General features: G+C 46.4%; 1 protein-coding gene across 1 annotated transcript in view; it reads right to left on the reverse strand.

The window, feature by feature from the left end:
• MTOR (mechanistic target of rapamycin) overlaps positions 1-14,167 on the reverse strand; it is a gene marked incomplete at its 5' end in the record, with an annotated part of 98,189 nt that overhangs the window by 18,946 nt on the left and 65,076 nt on the right. The window contains 7 exons of the mRNA XM_018559022.1: positions 542-724; positions 2,118-2,240; positions 6,550-6,648; positions 9,399-9,495; positions 10,603-10,703; positions 12,749-12,943; positions 13,020-13,137. Coding sequence (XP_018414524.1) covers positions 542-724; positions 2,118-2,240; positions 6,550-6,648; positions 9,399-9,495; positions 10,603-10,703; positions 12,749-12,943; positions 13,020-13,137 — 916 coding nt within the window. The remainder of the gene's footprint in view (positions 1-541; positions 725-2,117; positions 2,241-6,549; positions 6,649-9,398; positions 9,496-10,602; positions 10,704-12,748; positions 12,944-13,019; positions 13,138-14,167) is intronic.

The following is a 14,167-nucleotide window of genomic DNA, read 5'->3' on the forward strand; positions in this document are numbered from 1 at the left end:
AAAGGTATGTCGCTTTTAGTGTGAATGGGGCCTAAAGCTGGCCATACACTATGCAAAATTCACACAGTGGTTGCCACTGTCGGCCGGCATCCCTCGGTCAGCTGATCAAAGGATCCGGTTGGAAAATCATTGAACAACCAGAGCCAGTGGCCAATCAGCTGCCGGCTTTGCATGGATAGTCTGATAGCACCCAGCAGCCGCCATCAGAATACAATGAAGACGGAGTAGCATTCCGCGATCAATGTTAGTAATTGTTGATGAGGGAATCTGTTCGGTTGAACGAAGAAAATATTACAGAGTAAGGGCAGCTTTACTGTCGGTCTTCTTTTAATGTTCAGTTTGTATTCAGAGGATGACAGTCATTTAGAATAAGATAGAATTCCTGATAAATTCACATGTAACAAATGGAAGGAGTCTGCCTGGAGTCCTTCCAACTGTTACATAGTTACTCAGGTTGAAAAAAGACACAAGTCCATCAAGTTCAACCTAACTGACGATTAGTTCCCATCCATGGTAGGAGGAGGTCATAAAAAGAGCGCACCTGATTGAATGATGTCTCCTTCAGGGTCTGAGGTCCCCTTTCCATCATGGCATGTAGAGGGTCCAGCACTGCGAACATCCCCTTCACATTCCTCTCACCAAAGTACAAGCGTGATGCTTCCTCCAGGCCTTCGTGCCACATCTCATGCCACAGAATAGCCACGCGGATCAGCTCCTCGCTTACCTAGAGTTACGGGAGGAGTGACATTGTTATGGAGACTGACACTTGTACGGTCAAATATAACTAAGTACATAGCTGAAGTCCATGTATGTAAACTAGGGATGCACCGATACCACTTTTTTAAGACCGAGTACCGATACTTTTTCCCGATCGCATTTTTTCTAAAGCAATACAAAATAATGCTTTAATGTCACTTTCTTAATATTATGATTCATGAGATGACGAGGGAGCATGACGCCGGGAAGAATCAGAATGCTGGGCGATGCCTCATTGCACGGCTTCCGGATTTGCTAGCTTCCTGACCAATCGGGAAGCCGGGCAGAAAACTATATTATAAATAAACTTGCAAATCTCTGCAGCTACCCTTGTGATATGCACCCCTGCAACAATGTAGTGAATCAGAAGGGAGAGGTCTAAGAGCAAGCTGTCTCTGAGGATCGGCTGAGTTTAACTCTTATATTTTTAACCTAGATGAAAGTTTTAGCTGGAGCTCTGCTTCAAGTTTAACTGGCCCAATAAAAAAAGGGATCAAGCCAAAACAAGCTATTTGCAGGCTCTGCAAAAGTACCCATGTTATCGAATCCTGCCCTGATCACCCGGAAACCTCCAAACTAGGGCAACACTAAGCCCTCATTCACACTAGAAATGGCCGGCACATACAGCTCCGTGCACGGCCGTATCGGGCAGCTCCCGGGAAGGACAGGTGCTGCGTGTGATTAGTACACAGTCCACTACCTTCTCTATGGGAGTACTCAGCCGTACGCCCCCCTACGTTCCGTGCGGGTGAGGGTACTCTTACGCTGACAGGATGGATCCTCTCTGCGCCCGAGCCGGGAAACACGCACCTTTACAGACCTGCACTTGGGCTGAGCGTAGGGCGGCGTACTCCCATAGAGAAGGACAGGGGCTGCGTACTAATCACACGCACCTGTCCTTCCCGAGAGCTGCCCGATACGGCCGTGCACGCAGCACCGAGCTGTACGTGCCGGCCTTTTCTACTGTGAATGAGGGCTTAACATGAAAACACAGTCACACCGTACTCAACTCCGCCATGCATTGCAGGTCCCAAAGCGTTGTGCATTGCATTGTGGGACATTAGGGGGGCACCCCACATTTCCAGCCGGCAGCTAGAAACGGAATTTGCACTTTAAATATGGCTGTGTAAGGAGAAAACAAAAAGGCAGTGTGCAAGTCAAAGCAGCGGACTTTATCTAAAGAATCACACGGGGTCTGTGGCTGCCGCAGAGTAAATGGTTCTCTTTTGATATACAGCAAGGGATGGATTTAGTAAAATTTTGTAAACCAAACACAACCCTGAGGGAAAAAAAAAAAAACAGTCAAAGAAATATCTATACAAAAATCAGTTTCAGGATGGCCGTGTGGCGCTGGGACGTACCATAATGGCCTGTTGTACCAGCGTGTTGCTGTGCTCACACATGTTCTTTAGGATCTTATTGGCCGCGTTGTGGCGTGCGGTGGTCGTCGACTTGGAGGCCACTGTGAGCGGATAGATGAGAGCCTGAGGGAGAGAGAAGCAACAAATAAACGTTAAAGAACGCAGCCATGTGCGCTAATTGTGCCACGCCGGGCAAAGGTCACGCGTGCAGTCCTGATCTTATACCGACAGACCCGCGCCTTCATAGGAAGGAATTCTCATGCGTGATTATAATGAGGATCCGTGGGGACCGTTAACTAGTCCCGGGCATAAACACAAACGTAAAACAGAAGGTCAACCCGGACCAATAATGAGAACAGAACAACAATTACTCACACAGCGAGGGAGAAGCAGATGTTCCTGAAACTGAACAAGCTCTATGTCAATAACTGAGGGGTTTATATATTATCTGAAGGAAGCCGGATTACAAATTGAGGGAAACCAGCTACAATTCAGCCAAATCCTTGCGGATCTATACCAACCAGTCAGAATGCACATCATTCGGAAAATGTAAGCAGTGCTATTGATCGCTGGCTGGATGTGATCACGCTGGAGCAATAAGGGCTCTTTTATAGCAGAACTCTGGGCACAATAATAAATATATTACTCAATAAGGACAATAGATATAAATGTACTTTGTGTGCACCAAATGCCTTTGGAAACCCGGATATTACCTGGTAAAAGTAGTGGTGACATCACTGTGTTACATATAGTCTGTACAGAAAGCAGCAATGTGGGAGGGGCTCAACAGGTCCCACCCACTACAGGCTGCCTATAGAAAATGATAATATACTCTGCCCGTAGCTCGCATGGGACATTGCAGCTGTTGCCGCCGGTTCTAAAACCAAAAGAGTGATCTCGTAACCGCTGATCGCTCAGCTCTTGGTGCCTTCTCCTGGCTGAGAGCAATGACTGTCAGCCACCGCTCACTGCAGGGATTCCCTCCTCCCCTTACTGTATTTTCAGCTCTCACTGGAGGGACAGACGGGATGGGGTGGGTACGGCTGGCTCCGGCTCTACAGAGGCAGAGACAGCTGCCAGTTAGGCAGCCGGGGTGGATCTCAACAATATTGTCAGGAACCTTCTTGGCCAGGGTGAGAAAAACACTGTCCCTCCAGCCAGTGGCGTCACAAGGGGGGTGCAGGGAATGCGGGCCGCACCTGGGTGACACCGAAATGACTGTCATTTTGGTGTCACCCCCTCTAAAAAGTCGGGCATTCGGTCATGGACCGAGAGCCCAACAGTGTCAGGAGAAAGGAGGGGACCCGGCGACATACCTCATCCCAAGTGAACGTCCCCTCCTCTCTCTGCCCACGTCCATCACTAAGATGGCCGCTGGCAGGTGTCACTTAGATTTCCCCGCACGCGCAATGACGCCACGGCGGGGTTGTCACCCCGGTCTCCACTCCGGGTGACACCTGGCCTCGGGACGCTCCTACCTCCAGCTGTGCTTATTACATATCCCAGCATGCCTCTGAAAGACATGCCTGTAACTGACAGTCTTGCAATTATTATACAAGATGTATATAGCGCCAACAGTTTGCGCAGCGCTTTACAATATAGGGAAGACATTACAATCACAATACAAATCAAGACAAGATGGTAAGGAGGGCCCTGACCTCATGGGACTTGTAGTTCCACAACAGCTGGAGGACCAGAGTTGCCCATCCCTCTTCTTGGCTGTGTCGCGTCTATCGGGACAGTCGCATTTGCTCTGTTCACTTATATGACCTTCCTCCATGATGGCAGTAGAGGACAAAAGCTATTTACTACTACCTGTATCTCAATTAATGAGGAGTGCCACGTAACGAATCCTCTTCAGCTCACGTTGAGTCAATTAAAAAGGAAAAAAACAAAAACCTTTTAAAGCCCCGTGATAGAATATATTAAAGTAAGATGGTGTTTAAAATCCTTCCACTGCTGGCAATATCATCATGCAAGGCCTGCTTTTAATTGGCCAGAGATAGCCAAGGTCCTGCCAGCCAAAGGTGAACGCTGGCGGGCGCACCACCAAATACCAAACTTATTGCTAAAATACCCTGATTGCCTGGAAGTTTATGTAACGTCGTATCAACAACCATCTTCCTGGACCTTCTGCTGCATTGTTCATTGTGCTTTGTTTTAATTCCCTGTTCCAGCAATGACAGACGGCAATAGAAATGCCAGCAAAAGGTTCATAAAATAAAACAGAGGCTCCTTATCTGTCTGATTGCCTCTCGCATTATGCGGATTCCTTCAGCTACAAACACTTCATTCCTGCAGCATGTGCTGTGCTGGGAGGACAAGATCCAGTTTCATTGTAAATTCCAGAGCTGAGTCCCGGCCACCGGCATCGGGGAAAGTGGATTTCAATCTGCTCTCATCTGGCCTTAAACTGACACTGACCGATATATTGACGTTATAGACAGAAACAGGAACGCCTTAGGTGGATGGGCGTTGTTTTGTAGCACTTAGTTGATTGGTATGTCTTGGTATATATTGTTGTATGTCTTTCACTTCACTGTTATCTCTAAGCCTGATGAAGGGGACCCTGCGTGGCCCCGAAAAGCACTTGCCAATGAGATACAGCTATTGGCAATAAATTTACATTTAGCTCTGCTGGTGACGTTTTTCTATTGTTAATATTGATATTATAGGTGCAAATCTGGTCTATTAAGATGTATGTAAATCCGGAAAAAAAACCAAAACTAATCCCGCCACCACATCAAAGGACTGGTAAGCTGCAATATGTTACATTTTTGTTTCTAGGTTGGAGATACACTTTTAAACCAAAACTTTAGTTTGGAGTAGAGTGTGGTGGCCCTCCTGCCAGTGGCGTCACAAGGTGGGTGCAGGGAGTGCGGGCCGCACCTGGGTGACACCATTGGAGGGGTGACACCGAAATGACTGACTCTTTAGAACCTCAGCCTGGCTTCCTAGTAGATTCTCCCTTTCTATTTCATCAGAAAGTGATAAAACAAAATCCAAAATATTACAGGTAGAGTGTGGAAATCTTCCAATGGGGACACCTGTTATGGTGACAACCAAGAATGGCTTTCCCTTTCACTTTGGAGAGATATCCTCTCACTTCCCGTTGCGTCTAATGAACAGGAAGTTAGAAAATATCTCCCCAGTTTGTGTCTCAGACTGGAAGCTCAGCTGGGCAGGACTCTGACTCCTCTTTCTTTTTTCAACTCCATTCACATCTATATTTTTGGTGCGATTAGGGATCCCTGCATCAGGCACTTGTGTGCTCCTGCAACAGGAATGCCTAATCTGCTGCAGTGGCAGTTGTCACCCATTCAAGTTAATGATCAGATGACAGCTCCTCCATTGGAAAGCAGCAGAATGCTGGGACACTGTGATATGATTACATCCAGTTAGGAATCAATCACTCTGCCTGGACGCCTTGATCAAAGGGATAAGATTACATGCGGCGTGCTGGCGTTTGACTAGGGATACACCGATACTAGTATTTGTATTGGTGCCGAGTATTTGGCTGAGTGCTCGTACTCGTCCAAATGCTCCAATGCCTGGCTCGATACTTCCGGTACCAGGAAGCTGGGCAGCGCGTCAATACACGCTGCCCGGCTTCCTGAAAAAAAATATCGGTACACGTACTCGATACCGAAATAGGTGCATTCCTAGTTCCGACGCTTTCAAATGCAGCGGCTGTCACCCGACCATTAACTTGAATGGATGACAGCTGCAGCTTGTAAACGGCAGATTAGGGATTCCTGCTGCAGGAAATCGCAAGTTCCTAAAGCAGGACTGAAGGTTCCTGAAGGTGTGAATAGAGCCTTATATAGTTTGTATATATTTTGTTTTGGATGCATTTTATTGCTGGAATGTTTAACTGTGTATTCACTCTATACAATAGGGGGGTTCTATAACCGTGATATCCATACCAAATGATCGGGGTATGGATAGCTTAACATTTAGAAAAATGCTGATAGGTTAGATTATTAACTATCAATGTTATCAATATGGATTGAGGTGGCATGGCCACTAACCAATCAACGGTCAGATCACAGACATCCAGAAACATAGAGTGGGCTGTAAAGCCTTATTCCGGACTGCAGAAAAAAACTGCTCTTGCAGTGAGGCCTCCCCGGCGCTGCAAAGGTTAAATGCTCATGAAGTCCAGGGTTGGAGGAAAAAGGTGTGATAGGTTATTCTTCAATCTGGAGTGCTCCGGACATGGTCACACTGACATCGTCACTTACAATTTAGGACCCGGGAGCCAGGAATATTTTTTTTATAATTTTTTATCTTATTATTGTTTTTTTTAAAACTTTTTAATTACCTTTTTATTTAATTATTTCATATTTTTTTTATCATTAGAAGGGCATTTTCTTTTCAAATACCAAAGTTCAACTTTAAGAACTTCTGCTCAGGGCAGCAATAAAATTACCTGTGGGTGGTATCTTCCAATATCTGTCAGCAATTGGTGGATCAATCGACCAACCAGAGGCCTGGGGGTGTCTATTCTGGCAATGAGCTGTGGAATGACCTGTATAAATAAAACAAGCGATGAATATCGAGTTTACAAAAAGGTATAAGAAAATGTTAAGAAAACATGTACACCCAACAAGGGGTGCTAGCAATACATATTCAAAAACCAAAGGGTATCTGGGATAGGAAGGCCTATGCCCGGTGTCACACTGGCTTTCACACAGTGGTAGCCAGTTAAAGTGTATGTATGGTCAGCACAGTGGTTAGTGCTTCTGCCTTGCAGCAATGGGGGTCCCGGGTTCGAATCCAGAAACATTCAGATAGTAACCTGCCAGGTTACTATCTGAATAGAGTTTGCATGTTCTCCCTGTGCTTGCGTCGATTTCCCCAGGTACTCCAGTTTTCTTCCCACACTCCATAGACACGCATGGAAGGTTAATTGGCTCCTGTCTAAATTGGCCCTCGTACATACAGGTGAAACTCGAATAATTAGAATATCGTGCAAAAGTAATTGCAGTAAGTGCTGCAAAAGGGGCCCAAACCAAGTACTGAGTACATATGCATGCTTGTACTTTTCAGAGGTCCGATATTGTTCTATGTACAATCCTTGTTTTATTGATTGCATGTAATAATCTACTTTTTTGAGGTTGTGGATTTGGGGTTCTTGGGGTTTTCATGAGCTGTAAGCCATAATCTTCACAATTATGACAAATCACGGCTTGAATTATCTTGCTTTGCATGTAATGAGTCTATCTCATATATTAGTTTCACCTTTTAAGTTGCATTAGTGAAATAAATTAACTTTGCACGATATTCTAATTATTCGAGTTTCACCTGTATGCATGTGAGATAGGTACCTTGGACTGTAAGCTTCTTGAGGGCAGGGACTGATGTGAATGTGCATAGTGTAAGGTGCTGCGTAAATTTTCGCCACTATATAAATACTGTTAAAATAACAACAAAAACATACTCAGTACTTCACTGCACCGTGTTTTACCCCTTTAAAATCAGTGCAAGTGTAGAAAAACAGCTGATGATATGCCAGAAATTCAGTGAGCTCCTAACTTCCTGTATAAGCCGACATTACACTGCCTCTGCTGCACTGAAATCCCAAGCAGTGTTGTCATCCCTGAGTTGTCCCCTGCTAGACTACAGAACACCTTCCTCTCTCCTCATCTCGATAGGATTTTCAGGCTCTCTCCCCTTTATCGTCTCTTGATGATCCTGCCAGTAAAGATCGTCCTGTTCTATTGTGACACCTTTATCTCACCGTGCTGTGTCTATGGACTCGCCTCTATGACTAAGCCCATCATTGGGTGAAACATGTCAGAGTGAAGAGGATGCACCGGGAGGGACAATGTGTACCTGTGTGCTACAATAAACGTTTCAGCAAAGCTTGTGGTGTGCTACTGGACTTTTATTCTGCGAGTGACTGCTGATGCTGGAGCAAGATGGGCTCGGCCGGTGTGCACCCGCCATTCTCTCTGGGGCTGCTGTGAAGGAGCGGTGATATTGGGCTATGGAACTTAGATATGGACTAGCAGTGATACCCTAAGACAGGAAGTATATTAGAAACGTAATCCTCATGTCCCATCGCACTCCTGACCGGAAAGAGCCCAATGCAGCCTGACAGGTGCGGCAGCGACAACTCATGCCTCCGCAAAGTATAGATAAGTGAAGGTAGTCACTCGCACTGCAAGGTAGTAAAGTCAATAATATTTATTGACTCTAAATGATACACATCTCCTTGGCGACGTTTCGGGACCGTGCGGCCCCTTCCTCAGGCAAACAGAGAGTGTTTGCCTGAGGAAGTGCACTCTCCTCCTCCTCCATAACATCAGAGGGAGCTATTCTGTAGTCCACAGAGAGAAGTGGGAAGGGCTGATAACACTGCTTAGGATTTCAGTGCATTAGAGGTTGGGTGCTCAGAACGCTAGAAGCTCACTGAATTTCTGGCAGATCAACAGGTATTGTTCTGTACTTATAATAATTTATACGATTTATTAGGAGGGATAAGACATGGGGAACGTGTATGTACTGCAGAGATGTGCTGAAAATTTCTTTCAGTCTGAACATACTATTTAAAGGGTATTTCCACTTTTCCAAATTCATTTTGAAAAATGGAATTACTCTCCCAATCTGGCCTGCTCTCCCCCATCCCCCCGGCTATATTTATCTTTCAGCAAACGCTCCTTCCCCTCCACCGGTACAGGTGGCACTCATAGGTCAGCAAGAGGCGCTTCTCATTGATCAGTGCAGTCAGAAGCGCTTCTCATTGGTCAGGTGACAGCGCCGACCAATGAGTGCTCGCCATTTGCAAGCGAAATTCAAGATCCAGAGCCGGCCAGATTAGAAGGGGTAATTCCATTTTCCCAAATTCACCCGGGAAATTGGAATGACCTTTTAAGTCAATTATGTACACATCTAAGATCAATGGAAGTGTGTGTGGCAGAGATTGAGTTGTTCAATGTGTACAAATAACTGAATTAGGCAGTTCGCTTCATAAGTGAAACACAATTGTCCACCCATTCCTCCTCCTGCAGCATGGTGTGCTACAAAAGGACAGGTCCACTTTAAAAGCCTGCACGGTTCATAAATTGCTTACCGGTTCACCGGCGGCACACGGAGGAGGAAGAACAGTTTAGGTTTTGAGTTTCTTTGTGGAAACACATTCCGTTCCCGTCTGTTATAAAAGTTCTCTGCTGTAATCAACGGGGAATTTTCTGCCCAAATATCTCAGCACAGAGATGCAGCGGAGGACATCTGGGTGATGCAGAAATATTTACAATCACTGTAAATCATCATTACCTGTAGCCAGGTGTCGATCTGGATGGTTTTGATGCCTTCCACTAGGGCTTCGTTCACATCTGGCCAGTGGCCGTAGTCAAACCAAAGAGTGAGAACTCTGCAATGACACAGATTTCATTATAGTACAGCTGATCTATGGTCGGCCCCACAATGGCAACCTTCCACCCACCAGCAGAGGGAGCTGCAAGTCGTCTGAATGCCAATGTTTTTGGTTAGAGCCCCTTTTTCTCTTCCACTCCAGTGCTCTTTGGTGGCATAGCTGAATAATGGCCACATCCCTTATAACAAGTGTCCTCGCACAGCTCTGTAGTGCATAGGAACGCAGGGGTGTGTCTGACCAAGTTGTAGAGTGCACTGGGCAGTGTCAGTCATATTTTGACACCTGAGCAGGTAGGATTATTAAGTCATATCTACAGTATATGAATGCATTTTGATATTTGCATTACTCCCAAGAGCCAGTCCACTGCTTACATCAGGGCCCTTCAGAGGAGTACTAAGGGCGTGCCATGTACAGCACCCTGCTGACCCTTCCCACTAGGATCTGCCTACATTGCATAGAAAGGCATGGAGACGCAGTGATGACATCACCATGACTGAAATAAGGTATGTAATGGAAATAGAAAGGTTTTATTTCAATGTTTTTTTAGCATGCTGATTAGGGGAAAGAGAGGAACCAGACAAAGTAAATATAAGCAAATAAACTTTATCTTCTGCTCCAATGTTTGCAGGGTTGCAGAAAATAGAAATTCACTAAAATTCACCATTCCTTTCATCTTCAACTGAGAAACACATACGCTCTTATGTTATATATAAATGAATTGTTATGTGTTAGAGGTGTAGGGGGGATTTTGTACTTCTTTCTTCCCCTCCATCTCTCTCTAAAAAAAAAAAAAAAAAGAGATTATTGCTTATTTCAGTTTTTCTTACTTTTATATCTGCAATGGCCTTTACTAACCCTGCTGAGCTATCAGTTCGACTCATCCAACCAAAAGCTCAGTCTGGCTGCGGGATTGTGCAGTTGGCTCCCAGCATGTCTCATATCCTTGGTCTTATCCAGGAAATGGTTGTGTCCTCATTCCCCACTCTGTGATCTCCCAGGGAAAACAATTCGGTGCCCAAGAGGAAATTGTGCATGGAACAGGGAGCGGGCGGAGGAGCCAAGGGCTCAGCTTCTATGGCATCTCGGCAGAAGAGGGAAGCTTACCTTAGTGTGTCCTGCAGGTTGTTTCCTCGGGACAGGGAGATGGAGCGGAAGAATCCTTGCACGGCCGGGACCGTATACTGCAGCAGACTGTGAGAGATGTCCTGTGTGTAGAACAAAGCCATCGGATCAGAGAACCAAATTGCAGAGCACCCTTGCCACACAGTGAATGTCAAAACAGCAACTTAGTTAGAGAACTGCGAGGTGAGTGATTTTCACTCAACCTCATAGTTTGAGCCGACGTGTGACAATGAGACTGTCACACGTCGGCTTAATAGATTGAGAACACATACCGGCGCTCGCTCACTTCTCGATCATCTCCCTGCAGAGAGCCATGACTGTCACTCACCGCTCCCCGCAGGGATTCCCCCCCCTCCGATCCTCCACTGCTGACTGGCGGAATGGACGGGGCGGGCACAGCTGGCTCTGCCTCTAGATAGGCAGAACCAGCAGTCAATCACGCGGCTGGGTAGATCTCGACAATAATGTCGGGATCCGTCCCGGCTGCGGCGGTCTCAGTATATAGGGAGCTGTAGCTCATGATATACTGAGCTTTGTGTCAGGGGAGGATGCTAGTTTGTGTCCTCCCGTGACCCTAAGGAGAACTATGGGGAAAAACACTTACCACATAGTTCTCCTTTAATGCTGAACCTCCAAGAAAATAAAAAAGACACAAAATGAATGCAGCTCTGTTTTCATCGTGAATCATTTTTCTTTTTATGCAACGGGTGTGACTTGGTATTAGGCTTTTGCAATGCCCTATACAGTGGAGACTGGGGAAGGGGAAAGGGGAAAGGGGGGGGAGGGGGGTAGTGGAGCAGGAATGCGAACTAGGTGTGCTACATGTAAATATGTTGACAAAAACGTGCAGATAATGGGAGAGATCAGAAGGATTCCCTTAGGAGTATGCTGCTGCTCCTTCAATGCCCAATCAGGAGCTAGGGTGTGTGGAGAGGGGACACCCTTCTATTACTTAATATTACGTGGTGTTAGCCACTTGGCAAATCTTACAGCAGGTAAAACGGCTCCCATAAATGCATTATATCTGAAAATTTACGTCAAACTTAAAAAAAAAAACCTGTTGTGCCCATTACAAGCCAATCAAGTTCCTCCTTAAATTTTGCAGTCTGGAAGAATGATACGAAGAACCTTGCTTTTAATAAATGCCATTAAACACATAGAAAACCTCACCAGCTCCCTTAAAGAAACTGACAAAAAGTTCCACACCCTCTGCTTTTAGTGGCTAGACCGGGGGTTAGGCAACCGTGACACTCCAGCTGTTGTGGAATTACAAGTCCCATGAGGCACGGCAAGACTTCCGACAGCCACAGACATGACCCCCAGAGGCATGATGGGAGTTGTCGTTTCACCGCAGTTGGAGTGCCGAGGTTGGCTACACCTGGGCTAGATTATACCACTACAGAGGAATACGGGCTACAATGACACTTGTAAAGAGACCGAATAACTCCGTGTACAGACCCTCTGGACTGTCAGCGGAAACCCCTTCTGGCACCTCCTCTCCCTTGTACCCTCCTTACCACCCCAAGCCTTCCCACCAAATTACTACCCTACCCATCCCGCACTCCCATTGTTCTATGCTCCCTCATTTCCCTTCCTGCTTGTGCCCTCCTGCCCCCCATGTTGCTTCCCCTCCCCTGAAAACACCCCCTGGTACTACCAACGGCACCCGTTATTCCCACAATTAAGTGATCCCTCATGGTGTGGTTATCACATTGCTTTTTAACCCATTTTCTCCACCATTTCCCTTGTAAAGCTCCACAGAACAGCTTGTCACAACCCATGGGCCGATCAATAATTTGGAATTGGTGACCTATTGATATTTTATATATGTCTGATGTCATATTGATATATGGATATTTTTCCTTTACCACAAGCTTTATGTTATCTTATGTTCTCACTCGGCCCCTGCCCTCTAATTCTGGCCACTGCCGATACAGGATGTATTCCCATCCAACAAGGGAATTCCTTTGTATTCCCTTCCCTTTGTGTCCTTGGTCATTGGATGACAAGGTACAGAGAGGCCACATTGCTATATTTTCCCTGTGAGAAATACCCATCCAAAGTCCTGGGTGGCATTTTTGAGCTTCGAGTGGCCAGACAACCTCCATTGCATTCTGCATGTAATTACCTCAGATGGTTTCTTCTGCACTGGTGACGGCACTGGGCTGTTCTCGCGGCTCTCGCCTTCGCTCTCACTCTCGCTCCCCTCAGTGTGGGCGCTGGCATTGCTCGGGTGGCGAACCTTCTTCTCGTCCCGTGGATGGTTTTGGTGCTTGAAATGTAGCACGGCTTCAAAGTTCATGACTGCCCAGGCGTGCCAGGCCTGCGGGGAAGAAGATGGCGTCAACAACCTTGGCCTAAAATTCCACCATAGATGTGCCAGAGAAGCTCCATCTCACCTTATACCAGGTGGTGTCATGGTCTGTCGCGGCATTGTAATACTCCAGCACATTGGGGATTGTGCACTCATTAATGCCCTGCAAGTTCAGCTGCCATTCACCCAGTTTCAGGTAACATCTAGGAAATGGTGCATAAAGTCAAGACTGAGTAGAGGACAGAAAAACACACTCTGGCCAAAAAGGCAAACCACCTATTCAGGTAATGTTTTCTTATAGGAGAATGAGGCGAGTGATTTTCACTCAGCCTCAAAATCTGAGCCGACCTGTGACAATTAAACTGTCACACGTCGGCTTAGTAGATCGGGAAGTGAGTGAACACATAGCGTCGCTCGCTCACTTCTCGACTGTCACGGCTCCCTGCAGGGATTCCACCCCTCCCCTGTCCGATCCTCCAGCGCTGACAGGCGGAACGGACGGGGGAGGGCAAAGCTGGCACAGCCTCTGGATAGGCAGAGCCAGCTGTCAATCCCTCAGCTGGGTGGATCCAGACAGTATTGTCGGGATCCGTCCCGGCTGCGGCAGAAGAGTCAGGGCTTTTCCCCATAGTTCTCCTAAGGGTCACGGGAGAACACAAAGTAGCATCCTCCCGTCACCCAAACCTCAGTATACCGCAAGCTACAGCTCGGGGTATCCGAGCTGTAGCTTGCGGTATACTGAGCTTTGGGTGACGGGAGGACGCTACTTTGTGTTCTCCCGTGACCCTTAGGAGAACTATGGGGAAAAGCCCTGACCCTATAGTTCTCCTTTAAGCAGACATCTCCTATCAGTGACCACACAACTATAAATAGGATACCCTCATTATTAAAGGTCAACTCCACCCAAACGTACTACTTAAACCCCAACTCCAGGCTATTATTTTTTTTTAAGAAGAACCTGGTGCAGTTTTGATATGATATCCCTAAGAGGTGTTGGGACTTCAATACTTATTCGTTCAAAAATAGTAAGGAGGACATAATGATTCGATTATCTCACTGGCTCCAGTAAGGCTGCTCATGATGAAACATGGCTGCCTTCCAGTGTGTACCCAGAACCGCGATTCAAAAATGAAATGGAACAACAGGAGGGCAAGACTTACTCATGAAAGTGTCCACATTGCTTTAAGACTTAAAAGTATGATCACATAAAATAACCAATACATTTTATGGTCC

This window comes from Nanorana parkeri, unplaced genomic scaffold (assembly GCF_000935625.1).
Source record: "Nanorana parkeri isolate BGI_ZX_2015 unplaced genomic scaffold, ASM93562v1 scaffold376, whole genome shotgun sequence".
NCBI classification, from domain to species: Eukaryota; Metazoa; Chordata; class Amphibia; order Anura; family Dicroglossidae; genus Nanorana; species Nanorana parkeri.